At 55.0% G+C, this 14,840-nt stretch overlaps 7 protein-coding genes across 7 annotated transcripts; 1 reads left to right on the top strand and 6 right to left on the bottom strand.

Moving 5' to 3' along the window:
• Positions 1-153: 153 nt before the first annotated feature.
• JN550_011243 (uncharacterized protein) lies at positions 154-1,128 on the bottom strand (the record flags this gene model as incomplete). The annotated part of the gene is made up of 2 exons (XM_049309588.1): positions 154-669; positions 832-1,128. 2 exons carry the CDS (start codon positions 1,126-1,128, stop codon positions 154-156), a joined length of 813 nt encoding a protein of 270 aa, XP_049166736.1.
• A 1,215-nt stretch (positions 1,129-2,343) lies between these two features.
• On the bottom strand, positions 2,344-4,688 carry JN550_011242 (uncharacterized protein; the record flags this gene model as incomplete). The annotated part of the gene is made up of 4 exons (XM_049309587.1): positions 2,344-2,814; positions 2,882-3,071; positions 3,125-3,600; positions 3,657-4,688. The coding sequence occupies 4 exons, from the start codon at positions 4,686-4,688 to the stop codon at positions 2,344-2,346; spliced, it is 2,169 nt and encodes a 722-aa protein (XP_049166735.1).
• A 319-nt stretch (positions 4,689-5,007) lies between these two features.
• JN550_011241 (uncharacterized protein) lies at positions 5,008-5,787 on the top strand (the record flags this gene model as incomplete). The annotated part of the gene is made up of 2 exons (XM_049309586.1): positions 5,008-5,211; positions 5,281-5,787. 2 exons carry the CDS (start codon positions 5,008-5,010, stop codon positions 5,785-5,787), a joined length of 711 nt encoding a protein of 236 aa, XP_049166734.1.
• Positions 5,788-6,273: 486 nt separating this feature from the next.
• On the bottom strand, positions 6,274-7,159 carry JN550_011240 (uncharacterized protein; the record flags this gene model as incomplete). Its single annotated transcript, XM_049309583.1, has 6 exons — positions 6,274-6,411; positions 6,468-6,516; positions 6,579-6,652; positions 6,737-6,920; positions 7,079-7,089; positions 7,157-7,159. The coding sequence occupies 6 exons, from the start codon at positions 7,157-7,159 to the stop codon at positions 6,274-6,276; spliced, it is 459 nt and encodes a 152-aa protein (XP_049166733.1).
• A 1,395-nt stretch (positions 7,160-8,554) lies between these two features.
• Positions 8,555-10,457, bottom strand: JN550_011239 (uncharacterized protein; the record flags this gene model as incomplete). The annotated part of the gene is made up of 3 exons (XM_049309582.1): positions 8,555-10,068; positions 10,127-10,268; positions 10,344-10,457. The coding sequence occupies 3 exons, from the start codon at positions 10,455-10,457 to the stop codon at positions 8,555-8,557; spliced, it is 1,770 nt and encodes a 589-aa protein (XP_049166732.1).
• A 1,863-nt stretch (positions 10,458-12,320) lies between these two features.
• On the bottom strand, positions 12,321-12,943 carry JN550_011238 (uncharacterized protein; the record flags this gene model as incomplete). Its single annotated transcript, XM_049309581.1, has 3 exons — positions 12,321-12,503; positions 12,565-12,837; positions 12,887-12,943. 3 exons carry the CDS (start codon positions 12,941-12,943, stop codon positions 12,321-12,323), a joined length of 513 nt encoding a protein of 170 aa, XP_049166731.1.
• Positions 12,944-13,012: 69 nt separating this feature from the next.
• JN550_011237 (uncharacterized protein) lies at positions 13,013-13,807 on the bottom strand (the record flags this gene model as incomplete). Its single annotated transcript, XM_049309580.1, has 2 exons — positions 13,013-13,545; positions 13,594-13,807. The coding sequence occupies 2 exons, from the start codon at positions 13,805-13,807 to the stop codon at positions 13,013-13,015; spliced, it is 747 nt and encodes a 248-aa protein (XP_049166730.1).
• Positions 13,808-14,840: the final 1,033 nt, after the last annotated feature.

Here is a 14,840-nt window from a genome sequence, read left to right as displayed (position 1 = left end):
GATCGCTTCAGATCGCGAGCAGTCGATTGGAGTTGGTTGAACGAATCGTGCTGTTTGTTGTAACTGATGTCATGTTTGAGGGTATCGAGCTTGTCGTCCGCGACGTCTAGCAGGCTGATGGCATGCTCCTGCTGGAGGAGGTGAACGCAAGATTTAATCCGGGCCAGTACCCCAAGCTGAAATAGCACTTTGTGACGTGAAGGCAACCAGTGGAGCGACACCGGGGGCTTTGGAAAGCTGCGCTTCAGTAAAGCTCGATTGAACTCCCTTCGTAGACTTGTCACGATGATCCACCGTCTCAGCCGTTGGGTCCATTGCCATGTTTCTGGCGAGCAGCCGCTCATCCACTCCCAATTTGATCTGTTCTAGATTCTGGCCATGAATGTACCTCGAGAACTCCTCGGGAGTCATCGTGATCACTCTGAAGAACTTCAACATCTCGAAGAAGGCGTCATTCTGAGCACAGTGCCGCAAATCTACACCCGCAGTGCAGAAAGGTATACTCAGCGCCCTCATGACGTCGGCCGCGGACTGGCGCCGTCTGCCAGAGATGTTCGCCTTGAAAGGCGACCAGAGCTGCAGATCCACCAGGCGCAGGTTGGCGGCATACCTGTTGAAGACCTCCTCGAGCCCCCAGCGCAGGAAAGCGTCCTTCTCGAAGCCGGCGTCCTAGACCATGACATCGACGTGCCGGACGATACCGCTGCGGGACTCGGAGGGCGTGCGGTTCTGGAAAAGCGCGCCCTGGATCAAGTTCTTTATGTATGACCGAGTATACCGGGCGGCGATGAAGCACGTGGTGGAGAATGCGTTGCTATACGGCTGGGCGACGTGCGGTTTGGTAGCGTGCCAACGCGCGGTGCAGCTCCGCTCCGTCAGTCGTCTGAACTTCGACACGATCCGGTGTTCTGATTTTTCCTGTAAGATGTATGCGGATAGCTTGGGGCGGTCGGCCGCGGCGATGAGCCTAGTGTCGACCATGGTGTTGCCAATCTCAGTCACCTGCTTGGCACCAAGACAGGTGCCCTCGAGGTCGACGAACAGGTATACTCGGTCAAAAAGACTGGGATCAGACCAGAACGGCGATGTGGCCGTCCCATCGTGAGGCAATGGGCTGACGACGCGCATCGTATCAGCTGCTACTTCGTCAGTATAATCTCGTGGTCTTGCTTGTATCGACTGGCAGAGACTACTCACCTCCGCTTTATGATTCTTTGTATGAATTATCTTGGTAGTTCACCTGTTTGTTGGATTTGATGAGACTTTGTCCTCCGCAGTGGTTTGTTGTTGCTGATGATGTCTTTTGGTGGTGAGTGTGATCCAAGGTGCGATAATTTATACCCGAGGCTTCTGGCTTCAGCATTGAAGGTAACAATCGTCGCGATCGTAAGCGAACAATCGGCCAATTGCGGACAATCGAACGGGGTGAATTTTTGTGTTGCTAACAATCGAGAGAGGATTTTTCTCGCGGGTGAATTGAGAGTTATTAAAAAAAGTGAAGAAAAAGATGTGGACATGTAGTGAACGGATTCGTCCATTGCTGTTAACAACATACCTAGGTGTTCCGCAGGTCCGAACCCCGAAGTGAAAGTTCACCATATGTGTGATCGTCAACACTACAGCTTCTTTCAACTGCATCAAGCCCCAGAACACCGTACAGGTCTTATTCACATCTGAACCACCTGAGGATGCTACTCATTGCTATTGGGATCTCGCCTCCGACGCTAATACACATAATATTCGTAGTACTTGCCTATGAATAGACTCGCCAGAATCCCTTGGTGGAATTTTCGACTCGTTAACACTTCAGTGGCTGTGGTGATACGACCGCGCATAAAGTGAACTGCTGCTCTGGCACAAGCAGCAGCACCAATCGTAGTATGTAAGATCAGCCAGTATAGTAAGATCTGCTCTACAAATCATGACCTAGCCACGCAACTCATCTCCATGCTGGTGTTCATTGCCTCCCCATCGGATTCTCTCTCGGGGGCTGTGATTTGAGCCAATGTGAGCCACATTGGCAGTATAAGTCAACAGAAACCCACTGGGCAGACTAAAAGACATGATGCGCGAAAGGGCTGGAGATCAAGCATACATATATACAAGGTTGAGGCAATCCATAGCTGTATGCTAGTTACATTGATTCCCTCAATAGAAGGTATTTGTGGTTACACCGCGCCTGCTGGCTACTTGTATTTCAAAAGGGGTAACTACAGTATTTGTCTACATGTGAAAGCACCGCCCAGTGAAAACCACGATACATGGTCAAACAAGTCAGCTTTTCAAAGTAGTCCTCGAAATGATTTATTTTTGTACCGCCGGAAAACAGCGCTCGTCTATGATCTACGCCTTCTTTGTCTTCTTCTTGTCCTTCTTCTCAGCCTTCTCAGCCTTCTCGGGCTTGGCGGCCTTCTCTGCCTTCGCTACCTTCTCCGCCTTGGCGGCCTTCTCAGGCTTTGCCTCCTGCTCCTTGGCTGCCTTCTTCTCCTTCGTCTTCTCCTTCACCTTCTCGGCCTGGTCACCCTTGGTTGCAGCGGCCTTCTTGCTCTTGTCGAGCGCGTTGGGGTCGATACCGCGCCGTCTCATGGCGTTGCGCTTGCCCTTCTCCATATACTCCTCGTCCTGCTCGTCGTCGAAGCCGCCAAAGTCGTCGGTCTCGACGCCCTCCATCTTGTCGTCAGCGGCGATGGGCGTCTTGTTGATGACCTCCTCGTCCTCGGGCCGCTTCTCCGTGGGCGCCTTCTCCTTGCTTACGCTGGCGGCGCCGGCGGGCGAGGGGCCGACCTTGTGGAACTTGGCGACGAAGAAACCATCCTGTGTGGGGTGTTGCGATTAGCTATCTGCTAGATGGAAAACACGCGGGGTTGGGACAAAGACTTACCACGTTGTATGTGTGAGGGTAGTATCTTCTCGTCAACCGCAGCGACGGGTCGAAGTGCTTTCCGGCATAGCTGGTGAAACCCTCCTTTCCGAAAGGCAGATCCGTCTCAACGAGCTTGACGTTGGGGCGCTTGCTCAGGACGTAGTTGACGACCTGCTCGTTCTCCTCGACTGTGACGGAACAGGTAGAGCTGGGCAGCGTTAGTTTCAAGCAGCACCTAGAGAATCCTGGTAGTTGACTTACTAGACGAGGTAGCCACCAGTCTTGCTGGCATGGTTGACACTGTCGATGGCAGCCAGGAGCAGCTGCTTCTGGGTGTGGGGCAGGACCATGAAGTCCTTCTCGGTCTTGTTGGTCTTGACCGAGGCATCCTTGGCAATGACACCAGTACCCGAGCAAGGGGCATCGAGAAGCACACGGTCGAAGCCACCGATCACCCTGGGGAAGTCTCTGGCATCGTAGTTGCACACCACCACGTTGCGCGCGCCGAGACGGTGGATGTTTCCGATCAGACCCTTGGCACGAGACTTGGAGGGATCGTTGGCGAAGATGCAGCCGGTGTTCTTCATCATGGCAGCCATGTGCGTGGTCTTTCCACCGGGGGCAGCGGCCATATCCAGCACACGCTCGCCTTCTTGGGGGCCCAGCGCCATGACGGGCAAGAATGAACTGGCAGCTTGTAGAATGTAGTGTCCGGCAAGGTACTCGGGAGTGGCACCCTGTTATGCTGTTAGTGGACGCCTCAACATTACGTGGTAGACGTTTCAATACATACCAATGGCACTTGACTCTCAAAGATCTGCAGTCCAACCTTTGACCACTTGCCCACGGGCTCCAAAACAACACCCCTATTTATCAGAGCCTGTGCGAGGTCTCGTCTGTGTGTCCGGAGGGTGTTTGTTCTGATGACGACGGGACGGGCGCTCTCGTTGGCTTCGAAGAAGGCAAAGGCCTCCTGGGGCGTGAACAGGTTGTACAGCTTCTCGGCCAGGTACTCGGAGTAGCCGTAGTAGGCACAGATGTCCTTGAGCAGCTGGGCCGTGTACTCGGCCCTCGACCTCCCCTCCTCGGCCAGCTTGGCAAAGTCGCCCAGCACCCTGATGGTATCCGTGATCCTCGTCCGCAGCAGCTGCAGGTCTGGTGCCAGCAGCGCCTTGGTCTTGGCGGCCAGGCCCTCTTCCTCGTCGTCGTCCAGGACGTGCGGCCTGTCGCCGTCGATGTTTGTCTGCAGCGCATTCTCCTCCAACTCGGCCTGAGCGTCGGCCTCCTCTTGCGCCAACTTGGCATCGAGCTTCGCTGAGAGACCGGCAATGTTGGCGGCCGTCAGCTTCTCCTCAGCGTCCGAGTCGTCCTCGTCTTCGGAGAACATAGCCTTCTGCTGCCCTTCGTTGTCGGAATCGTAGACAGAGTCGTCGGAGTCCAAGAAGTCGTCCTTGAGGCCGTGGATGTCGTCGTCATCCTCGAGGTCCGAGTCACCAAACCCGTCGCCCAGCCCGTCGCTGATATCGTCGTCGGACTCGGGTTGCGGCGCCTTCTTGGACTTCCTGCCGTTCGCCTGGGCCGGTGCAGCCTTGGCAGCGTTCAGCTGTCCATTGGTCCGGGGTCCCTTCTTGCCAGCGGCGGCAGCGCCGTTGGTCTTGCCCTTGGGCGCAACGGGCTCCTTGGCTGTCCTCCGCTTCTTGTTGTTGCGAGCCGCGGCGGGGACATCGTCGACGGGGAGGCCGGCCTTGCGCTTGAGTCTGGCGAAATGCTCTTCTGACAGGGGCTCAGGAGGGCCCTGCTTCTGCATGCGTCTGCCGACACCCATTTTTGCTGCGTTCTCGGGGAGGGAATTCGGCACGGGGGAAGTTGTCGCAGAACGGTATGCAAAGGGCACTTCTCCAATTCCGCTTGGAAATTTTGGTCCCGCCTGGCCCAGGGAACTTTTTTTCTGCTTGGGAGCACCGATAAGCCGGCCGATAACGATAGTCGTCCCCACTTCCAGATGCGTGGCTTGTGCTGTCGGTCTCCCCCGCACCGCCACGGAACCATCATGATGATCCAAGGATCCAAGGTGGGATATCGTGGCGCATGAGCATCCCGACCTCACTTGCATGTCGTAACCGGGGTGTCCAGGCTATATTCCTATGGCAAACAGCAGCAGCGTTAACAGTCAACCCGTGTCGACTCTCTACTCCTCCTACCCCTTCCCGACCTTCACCGCCCGCGACCTCGCCAACATGACCGAGGTGACGTTCGCCAAGAGCTTCCTGGGCGCCCTCGACGCCCGCCCCGTCAAGCTGTCCCCCGACCATGTCGAGGATCCCAAGAACCACCCCGCCAGGAGCGCCGTAAGTCTTCCATAGCGCCCAAAGAGACGACACCAGAGCCTCCCCCAGAACTGATATGGCGACAAACAGTACATCCTCCCCCGCATGCCGCGCACCATGTCGAAACCCTCCTCGCAAAAGACGGCGCCGGGCTCGGAGCGCTCACTGACGGTGACGCTGAAGTCGCTGCGCAACCCGCCGCTCGACATCAAGCTGAGCTCGCAGTCGCTCAACACGTCGGTGCTGGACCTTAAGGGCGCCGTGGTGGAGCAGACGGGCATCGCGCTCGACAAGATCAAGCTACTACACAAGAAGAAGCCCGTCGTCGACAGCAAGGTGCTGAAGGACCTGGCCGCCGACGGCGAGACCACCGTCGAGTTCAGCGTCATGGTGCTGGGTGGGGCCGCCGCCGTGCCCAAGGCCGTGGCGCAGTCGTCATCGTCGGATGTCGCGCAGGGGCCCAGTGGGAACGAGGTGTTGGAGACGTCGGAGTTCTGGGACGACCTGAAGGGCTTCCTGCTGCAGCGGTTGCGGGATGAGAAGGATGCCGAGGTGCTATATGATACATTTCAGGCGGCGTGGAAGGCGAAGAGGTGAGACTATGGGGTAGACAAGCCGTGAATATTGAAGTGACGGATGCTCATAGAATTGGGCCGTCTTACAAACACATACGAATGTTTCCCCCGTGGCATATTGTAGCAAGCGATCATAATGTTATGAAGTGCCTGACGGACATGACGATTTCAGCAGGACAAAGCGGTCCTTGAGGACGCGCAGAATACTCTACATTCTAGAACGAGGCTTTTTGTGCATGCTGCAGTGTCTTTCGGTACGTGACAGCCCTCAAGATATCCGGCCAACATCAGATCTGAAATTCGAGAGTCACGCCTCGACAGAAGAAGAACCAAGTTTTTGCCTGATGCTAGACTAGGAGGCTAGCAGTCCAGGTATTCCCATTTATCATCCACCACCTCCCGTCTGCCACAAAAAGTATGGGTTGCGTAAGTGTCATTTCCCATGCTGTATCCTCAAGGAGATCATTCAGTTCCCCGCATCTCAAGTATGTGCTGCGGTGTTGGGAATTTAGGCCAGGCCCTTGCTGACGGTCTTCAGCACCGTGTCGTACTCAATGTCGTCTTGGTCGTTAGCCTGGATCTCGGTCGCGATACCAGTGAGGGCGCGCTTCAGGGCGTCCTTGGACGAGGCGTACACCATCTTGGCCTGCGCAGCTGTAAGTATGGAGCAAGGGGGTTGTGAACTAGGGGTGGACGGCGTACCATGATGCCGGCATCATCGGGCGACCAGGCAATGAAGGTGATCTTGTTTCTGCGGATTGTCAGTACCCCTGCACTGTCTGCCTGGAGGGGTTTCTTGGTTTAGAGACGTACCGGGAACCCTCGCCAGAGGCCAGGCTGTACTCGAAGTCGTAGACGGCGTATCGGGGACCCTTGCCAACAGCACCCTAACACAAGGCGTCAATCAGTGTCACATCCGACAGTGGGGGCCGGGGCCAGGCAGCTCGGGGAAGCTAGTAGGAGCAACGTACAGTCTTGCTCTTGTGGGTGGCGTTGACGAGCTTCTCACGGAAGGTCTCCCAGTCCTTGTTGTCGGAAGCCTCCTCGACGACGATCTCGCGGTTGTCGTCCGACAGCTTGAAGATGACGTACTTGTGCTTCTTGGCGAGCTTGAGGTCGTTGTAGGCGTTTATGCAGTCCTGAGAGACTGTGGCTCTGTGAGGGGTATCAGCGAGGGCGTCCCGTGTGCGGGCTGCAGCACCATCGTGAGGCTGGGTGGGCGATAATCCCGCCAAAGATCACATCGGGCGGCGAGGGGTTTCGAGGCGTGCGTCCCGAAGGTCAAGCTAGAGGGGAGAGGGAAAGTCACGAACCCTGATTGAGACTATTCAGGGACCAGCATGTCAGTGACGGGCGGGCGCAGCTTATCAGTCTAGTACTGGAGAACTCACCATGCTGGCGGTATTATGGTTTTGGGTTGCAAAAAGGGACGGTGCTGGTTACAAGCTGGCAGCAGTGGAGGGTCAGCGGGGTCGTCAATGCAGGTTGGGAGAGCGGGCGAGGTAAACACGGCGGGCGGATATTTGTAGGCACGAGGGGCTGAGCCGGATGCGGGCGAGGGGATCTGAGGCGTGGGCTCGGGTTTGGGCTTGGGCTTGGGCGAGGCAGAAGACGCAGGACTCACAGAGAGAGAAGCGGGATGTCTAAATCCTGTTGCCTTCCGAACTTTTTGCTCAGAGAATTGGAGTTGCGGTAAGGGGAAGAGAAGGAGGACGGAGTTTTAGTGTGGTCGCTATCAGGGAGCAGTGGCCCGTCTGGAAGTGGGTTGAATGAGGGGGACCGGTTTTTTGGCTGCTGGCTGCTGGGCTGCTGCTGGGCGACTTGCTCTCCCCCTCAGGTCCTGCTCAGGTTGGAGGGGAAGGTCGGTCGGGTCGGGCTGCTGCGCCCAAATCAACACACACACACACAAGAGCTGGGCAAGCCTGGCAAGCTGGGTCCCCCCATCCCCCTGGTACGTGTGATGGTGGGGTCATTTTTAGTGACATGAGTTGACTGAGGGAGAGGCTTTGGTTCGGAGAGGTTCGCCAGGGTGGGCCATGCCCAATCCTGTCATCATCCCACTCTCTCCCAGGCTTTGGCTCTGGTCGCAGTGGGCAACCAGCCAAAGCAAACCAGGGGGCCTGTCCTGTTCGTCGCAATCCAATGCATGCCAGCAAACACCTGGGCAGCTGGGCGGGCATCGCACGTGATCAGCGTTACTCGCATTGGATTGACTGCAGACCGCATTGAGACCCCGAGGCACGATGTTTTGCATTAGGCATGTCTATCATCGCCAAAGCTTGGACTTGGACACTGCGGGCCCCAGAAAACGGCTGCCTTCTCCTGTCGGGTCAGGCTAGCCATGAGCCACCCGCATTCGTCAGCTCATGCCGTGTGTCTCAGGTCCAAGGCCCCGAAAATAGGCATTGAATGTAGCAGGTCTAGTTGGTAGGTAGTAGGCAGACATAAAAAGGAAACGTTGTATCACAGGAAATCGATCCACCCGCACAGCGCATAATCGTGATCAGAAGTTCTTATGTTTAACTCAGTTTGATGTTGGTCATCTGCATGCAGCTAGGTCGCCTCTAAGACTATTATACAACTCTTTTACAACGCCGCTCGGGATATCAACGAGTATGAACCAAAACGTACAAGTGAGGGCAGTAGAGAGGGGAGATTACATGGCCAGAAATGCACCCGTTCCGTCGTAACACCAAAGCCCAAATGCCCCCATGTCCCAGGTCTTTTTTTTGCTGTGACTTTTGTACAAGGAATAGGAAGAATCGCTCAGTAGCACCGCAGCAGGCACCTTACATCATGCCGCCCATGCCACCCATTCCACCCATACCTCCCATGCCGCCCATGGGAGGAGCCGGGCCCTTCTCCTCCGGTGCCTCGACGATGGCAACCTCGGTGGTACCCAGCAGCGACGCGACACCGCTGGCGTCAATGAGACCGGTGCGGACGACCTTGAGGGGATCGAGGATACCGGCCGCAATCATGTCGACGTACTCGCCCTTGGCGCTGTCGAAGCCCTTGTTGAACTCGGCGCCGAACTCGTCAGTCAGCTTGCCAACGACAACAGAGCCCTCGAGGCCGGCGTTCTCGATGATGGTGCGGGCGGGGCGGGTGATGGCGTTCTTGATGATGCTGACTCCGAGCTGCTGGTCGAAGTTGGCAGGCTTGACGTCGCCCAGGGCGTTGACGGAAGCCTTGATCAGGGCGGTACCACCACCGGGCAGGATACCCTCCTCGACGGCGGCGCGGGTGGCGTTGAGAGCATCGACGAAGCGGTCCTTCTTCTCACCGACCTCGACCTCGGAGGAGCCACCGACCTTGATGACGGCGACACCGCCCGAGAGCTTGGCGAGACGCTCCTGGAGCTTCTCCTTCTCGTAGTCGGAGGTGGTAGGGTCGGCCATGACACCACGGATCTGCTCGCAGCGCTGAGTGATGGCGTCCTTGGTGCCCTCACCGTTGAGGATGATGGTGTCCTCCTTGGTGATGGTGATGGAGCCGGTCGAACCGAGCAAGTCGGGGGTGGCCTTCTCAAGCTTGATGTCGAGCTCGTCAGTGAAGACGGTACCGTTGGTCAGGACGGCAATATCGCCGAGGATGGACTTGCGGTTATCACCGAAGCCGGGAGCCTTGACGGCAGCGACCTGGAGCTGGCCACGGAGCTTGTTCAGGATACAGACGGCCAGAGCCTCACCATCGATGTCCTCGGCAATGATGACGAGAGGTCGGCGCTGCTGGGTGGAAGCCTCAAGGGCGGGGATGATGTCCTGGACAGCCGAGATCTTCTTCTCCGAGAGGAGGATCAGAGGCTTCTCGAACTCAACCTTCTGGGACTTGGTGTCGGTGATGAAGTAGGGGGAGACGAAGCCACGGTCGAAGCGCATACCCTCGGTAACCTCCAGCTCGTCGCTCATGGTCTTGCCCTCCTTGACGGTGATGACACCCTCCTTGCCGACCTTCTCCATGGCGTTGGCAATCAGCTTGCCGACGTGGGTGTCGCCGTTGGCGGAGATGGTGGCAACCTGGGCAATCTCCTCGCTGGTGGTGATGTCCCTCTTGTTCTTCTGCAGGTACTCGACGACGGCGTCGACGGCAGCCTGAGTACCACGGCGCAGGTCCATGGGGTTGCAGCCGGCAGCAACGTTCTTGACAGTTTCCGAGAAGATGGCGCGGGCCAGGACAGTGGCACTGGTAGTACCGTCACCGGCGGACTCGTTCGTTTTCGAGGCGACATCCTGTAGTAATCTGGCACCGAGGTTCTCGAACTTGTCTTTTAAGCTGATAGCACGAGCAACTGTGACACCATCTGCGACGGCATTAGTACAATCCTATCCGGTTCAGCAGCCTGTGATGGCCTGACATACCCTTTGTGATCTTGGGCGAGCCGTAGCTGGACTCAATCAGGACATTTCGGCCCTTGGGACCCAGGGTGGTGGCGACAGCCTTTGCCAGAGTCTCAACACCAGACAGGAGAGCGGCACGGCCCTCAACACCAAACTTCAGCTCCTACAAAGCCGTGTATCAGCGTCATGTCCCCTCTGACCCCGAGGAATAGATCCCTAGTCCATGGTGTGAGCTTACCTTGTGGGCGAATCTGAGCTGCTGCGACAGACCTGCACCGGGCCGGTACTTAGCAGCGGCAGAGGCCGAGTTGAGGACCGAAGCCCTTGATCGCGATGACAGAGCGCGCTGCATTGTGATCTGATTATAAGGTACTATGGAGAAAGGGAAGGATCGTACAGGGGAGGAATGGAAGCTTGAGAGGATGGAAGAAGGCAGCGCCTGTTGTTGGATGCTGGCTCGGAGGGATGGGAGATGGGAAAAAGGATGCTCAGTACTGGAGACCCTGGGGGAAGCTTCAAAAAATTTGGTCCTCGTCAACACGGAGCCAATCCACCCAAAAGCCGAGGCAATACACGCTAAGCCCGCCCCGGCCTAGCGCCATCCCCAGCTTATTCACCGTGGAAAATCGTGGAACCTCATTCGGTCCAGACCTTTTCAACTGGCAATTCGTAGCGCGACGCAAAGCCGAGGATGGATATCCGCAGTACGCATGCACACACGCAGTAGATGAAGTGTATTGAAAGAGCTTTGAAGAGCAATATTCACCTTTTGAAGGCTGTGGAGAAATTGGCGCCATTTTGGGATATCAGCACTATCAGCAGCACAGATGACAGCATACATCGAGTTTCACCCAAACAATTGCCCCTGAGAGGATGAACTAGAGCAATGAACACAGCCCAAAGTAGGTCATGCTCAGTGACAGTCGCATGATAAATGTCGGTCTCCGGGGGTCATGCCTCCTCACTTTCTCATACGCCATTTCGTAGCTTTCTCTGTTGTTTATGGTCCCGTTTTGCCCTGCAGCCCGGATCTTCAACTGGCCTGTTCGTGGACCACCGTGGGCTCTGAAAATACCCGTTCCTAAGCGCAATTCTCGTGCTGATTTGGCCATTGAAAGTGTCGCTTCGCCAGTCGTGGTCCCTAGGGTTCTGCGCGACATGCGACACATAGGAAGCACTCATTTCTGAGCTAGAATTATCATTAATTGGCACTTCCTCTTTTCCACTTCATCATCGCCAACTTGCCGGTGCAGGTTTTTTTTGGCTCATACGTATAGCATGTGTTCGATGAGGAATATGCGTACAGCCAGTGAATAGTCTCATGATGGCCTTGCTAGTGGTATTACGAAGCAATCTGCCTCACATCCTCTTGATGATGTAGTACCACATGCCACTAACCTGTCAGAACAAGCAGCATCGTATTGAGACATCTGTAATGGCTTTTGGACAGAAAAGGGGAACCTTATTTGCAACCGAGCAGCTGATGGATTACGGCTTTGACCCATCAATTATGCATGCGGTGACAGGCTGTGTTTCCTTCTCATCATTTGTGGTGCAAACTCGGGTATTGTTCGCCTATCTACAAATCATGTTACGGTCATAAAATCTCTCTGGCAAACAGTTCTCATCCTGGAACCCCATCTGACGATGACACAAAAAACCAATTCCTCCCCGTTCACATCGCATCATGTTCCTCCAAAATGCGGCTTTCTATAGAGGTATGGGTGCCATGTGTCTGTGCTATAGACAAGGTGGACAGGATACAAGCTGGAACTGAGTGTCTCTCTATCAACGGGCGCCGAGAAATCATGACCCAGGTGTATTGTGACCAGAGAATACCATAAGCTGCTTCTTTGTGCAGGATCAACCAACTGAGGAGAGAAAGAATCGTGAAAGGAAATACAGTCTGATGTCCAACGCAACATGTTAGCGTAGACGAAGAATGTAAAGATGTGAGCACTAGCTAGCTCTGACTAGTCTGGTGTGCCAATCGCACGAAAGTCGGTATAGTGGGGATGCTATCAAGGGTAGGTGTAGGCAATCCCTCTGAAGCACCAGAACCTGTGGTAATTGTCGTGTTCATTGGCGGCCCTGTCATGAGTAGAGCAATGTGGAGGCCGACCAAGCAGATGGTATGCCAATATCAATCGCCAGCTACCAGTGCCAAGAGTCTGATAAAGCCACATCGTTGGGGTGAGTACTCCGGCGTTATGACCTAGATTCCAAGGTCTGGGAAAAGAAGGTCATCTTCCAGATCGGGAAGGTTGAGATACTGGCTGTATGAAATGAATGGCTCAGAATCATGAGTGGTGGCGTTCTCTAACTCGTCTTGGTTCGCACTCGTGAACGTAGGGAGCACGGCGTCATCCAACTGCTGGTGCTCATGGTCTTCATCCTTCTGCGAAAGAATAGGATTAGCTATCTTATGGGAGAATGAAGTCTAACCTGCGTGAACTAACCTGTGTGCTTTTCTCCAGAAGAGCTTGGGTGCACTTCTGCGCCTGGAGGATTCCGTCCAGATAGTCTGAAGTCTTGGTCTGGTATATTGCAGGAACAGGAGCATAGCCAGGGTGGCTCCACACCGCGTTGATAGAGGGGCTAGTACATGTTGGTTTACCACCCGGCGAGATGAATTCAGCGTTAGCAACTGTCGTCGGTGTCTGCTTGGGTGGAGCAAATTGATCGAAGTCAGAGGGCTGGCTGCGCTGAGAGGTGAAATCAGATGAGGAATCCTGGCCACAAGTCAGCTACGTTATGCTGTCTTCAAAGCAAGTAACTCACGAAAGAGCCGGCTTCGTCGTCGGCGATGCTGCCAGGCGTGGCTTGAGTGCCATCCATTGGGACCAAGTCACCATCAATGATCTCCTGATACTGGCCAGGGGCATTGTGCTCATATTCCGGACCAATCTAAGGGCCAGAGTGCAGAGCGTAATCCTCTGGCTCTTCGTAAGCGTCTTCAGCATCGTCCTCATCCTCGTTGTTAAGAGCATCACCCTCGAGTTCATCGATATCCTGACTCGCGTGGACGCGCTTAAGGAAGCCGTGTTGAAACTTGCGGTTGACGCCGGGAGCCTTACCCTCCTTACGAGAGCTTCGATTGTGCACATAGGTGAATGCCGCATCGTCATAGACAATATTCTCGTCGAAAGGTTCAGTGAACGGCACGTCACGTGTCGTCTTGAGGTCGTTAGGGTCTCCCGGGCTTGCGCGGACCACCCCTCGGGTGAGGTTGGAAACCTGTTGGCCCCTGCGGTTCTTTGGTGGAACAAGGTGACCAGTTACAAGGAGTTCAGTTCTCACTCTCTCACAGCGCTGTCGCAGCGCCTCACCTGAAGCACCAGGCCAGAGTCTGTGAGCAACGTGGTCAAGGGGAAGCTCAATACCCTGGACGTCACACTCATACAGCAGGTTCAAGAGGGCCTTCTCCATCATGAAGGGTCCTGTCTGTGATCAGCTGCGTTTTTCGAAGGTCAAAGTCAAGAACTCACGTGACCAGTGCACGAGTGTGCGGCCAGGAAGTCGGCCATTCTTGACTCGCTGCTCTCCAGTTGGGAGCTCGTGAGTATAGTTCCAGTTGCCCAGGCGGTCTGCCTGCGGCTTTGATACTACACGCTTACGGACCTTGGCATCCTTAGCAGGACTGCGCAGTACATCATTGTCGACTTCGCGGCTCTTCTTTGATTTGCTAGCTTGTGCTGGCATATTGCTTGACAAACTCGGTATTATATCCTCAAGCTGCATCATCAATCAACATCCGGTTTGTCCACGTCGATTGCCGTCTCAGTACGATGTATTTCAAGTCGACTCTACTTACCGTGCAGAGTTACTGCCAACCAATAATCGGATCACTCTTTCTCTCGGTTCTCTCAACCGAAAGAACTCCTTGAGGGGTCGTTTTTGTTCGGTAGCGATGGGCAAACAAAGCTATGGCTTCTCCAAGCAAGGTTATAGTACAGAAGTATGAGCGGCCTGTGGATACTTTGGTTAGACACAGTGCTATGAGAAACACGCGTTGTGCATAGTGTTTGTTGTGATGTCAGAAGAGGCTGAGAGTCCCATCCAGAAGTGGAAAAGTGAAAATGGTTGTTGCTAATTGGTTGAATGGCAGTATACACAATGCTTGGCGATGCGGAGACGCGAAGCTACAGGTCAAACCCCGCAACAGCGTCGTAGGGCACCACGAGGAAGAGCACACATGTGTGATGAGGAGACTCTGGTACATACCTTCCTTGCGTGTTTCGTCGTCCCAATGAGGTCGGTACTTTGCAGAACGTGAAGCAGTTTGCGCCTGTAGCTTTGTCAGAAGAGAGCCAGCAACAGGCAGGTGTTGTCGCGGTCAAGGGTTTAGAAATGGTTGTGTCAATCCAACTCTGGCTTTGGTGGAGATGCGGGGTTTACTGAAGGAAAAGGGATGAAAACTTACCTGCAATATCCTATTTGGAACGAAAGCGTCACCAGTATCAGCTTGCAGGTGGGTCAGCTGAGGAGCCTTTTCCGTAAAACGATTCCACGTAGTGACTCCTTCATAAATGCATTCAAGGCATGGTTACGCAATCCACGTGTACCTCGATAGCAGTTGGTTGAAATAAGAGGACGACAATGATGAACTTACTGGGTTGTGGACGAGGGTAAGGCGAGAAGACACGCGTGGGTTCGCGTACGATGATGGAATCTGGGAGTAGTGTCCATCAGCTCGCGCTTCTGAAGGCAGCTGAAGAGCGTTGGTTGGGGGGGG

The sequence above is a fragment of the Neoarthrinium moseri genome (genome assembly GCF_022829205.1).
Source record: "Neoarthrinium moseri strain CBS 164.80 chromosome Unknown scaffold65_Wmoseri_CBS_16480, whole genome shotgun sequence".
NCBI lineage: Eukaryota > Fungi > Ascomycota > Sordariomycetes > Amphisphaeriales > Apiosporaceae > Neoarthrinium > Neoarthrinium moseri.
Note: the sequence above shows the minus strand (reverse complement) of the source record. Positions and strands in the feature narration are given on the sequence as shown.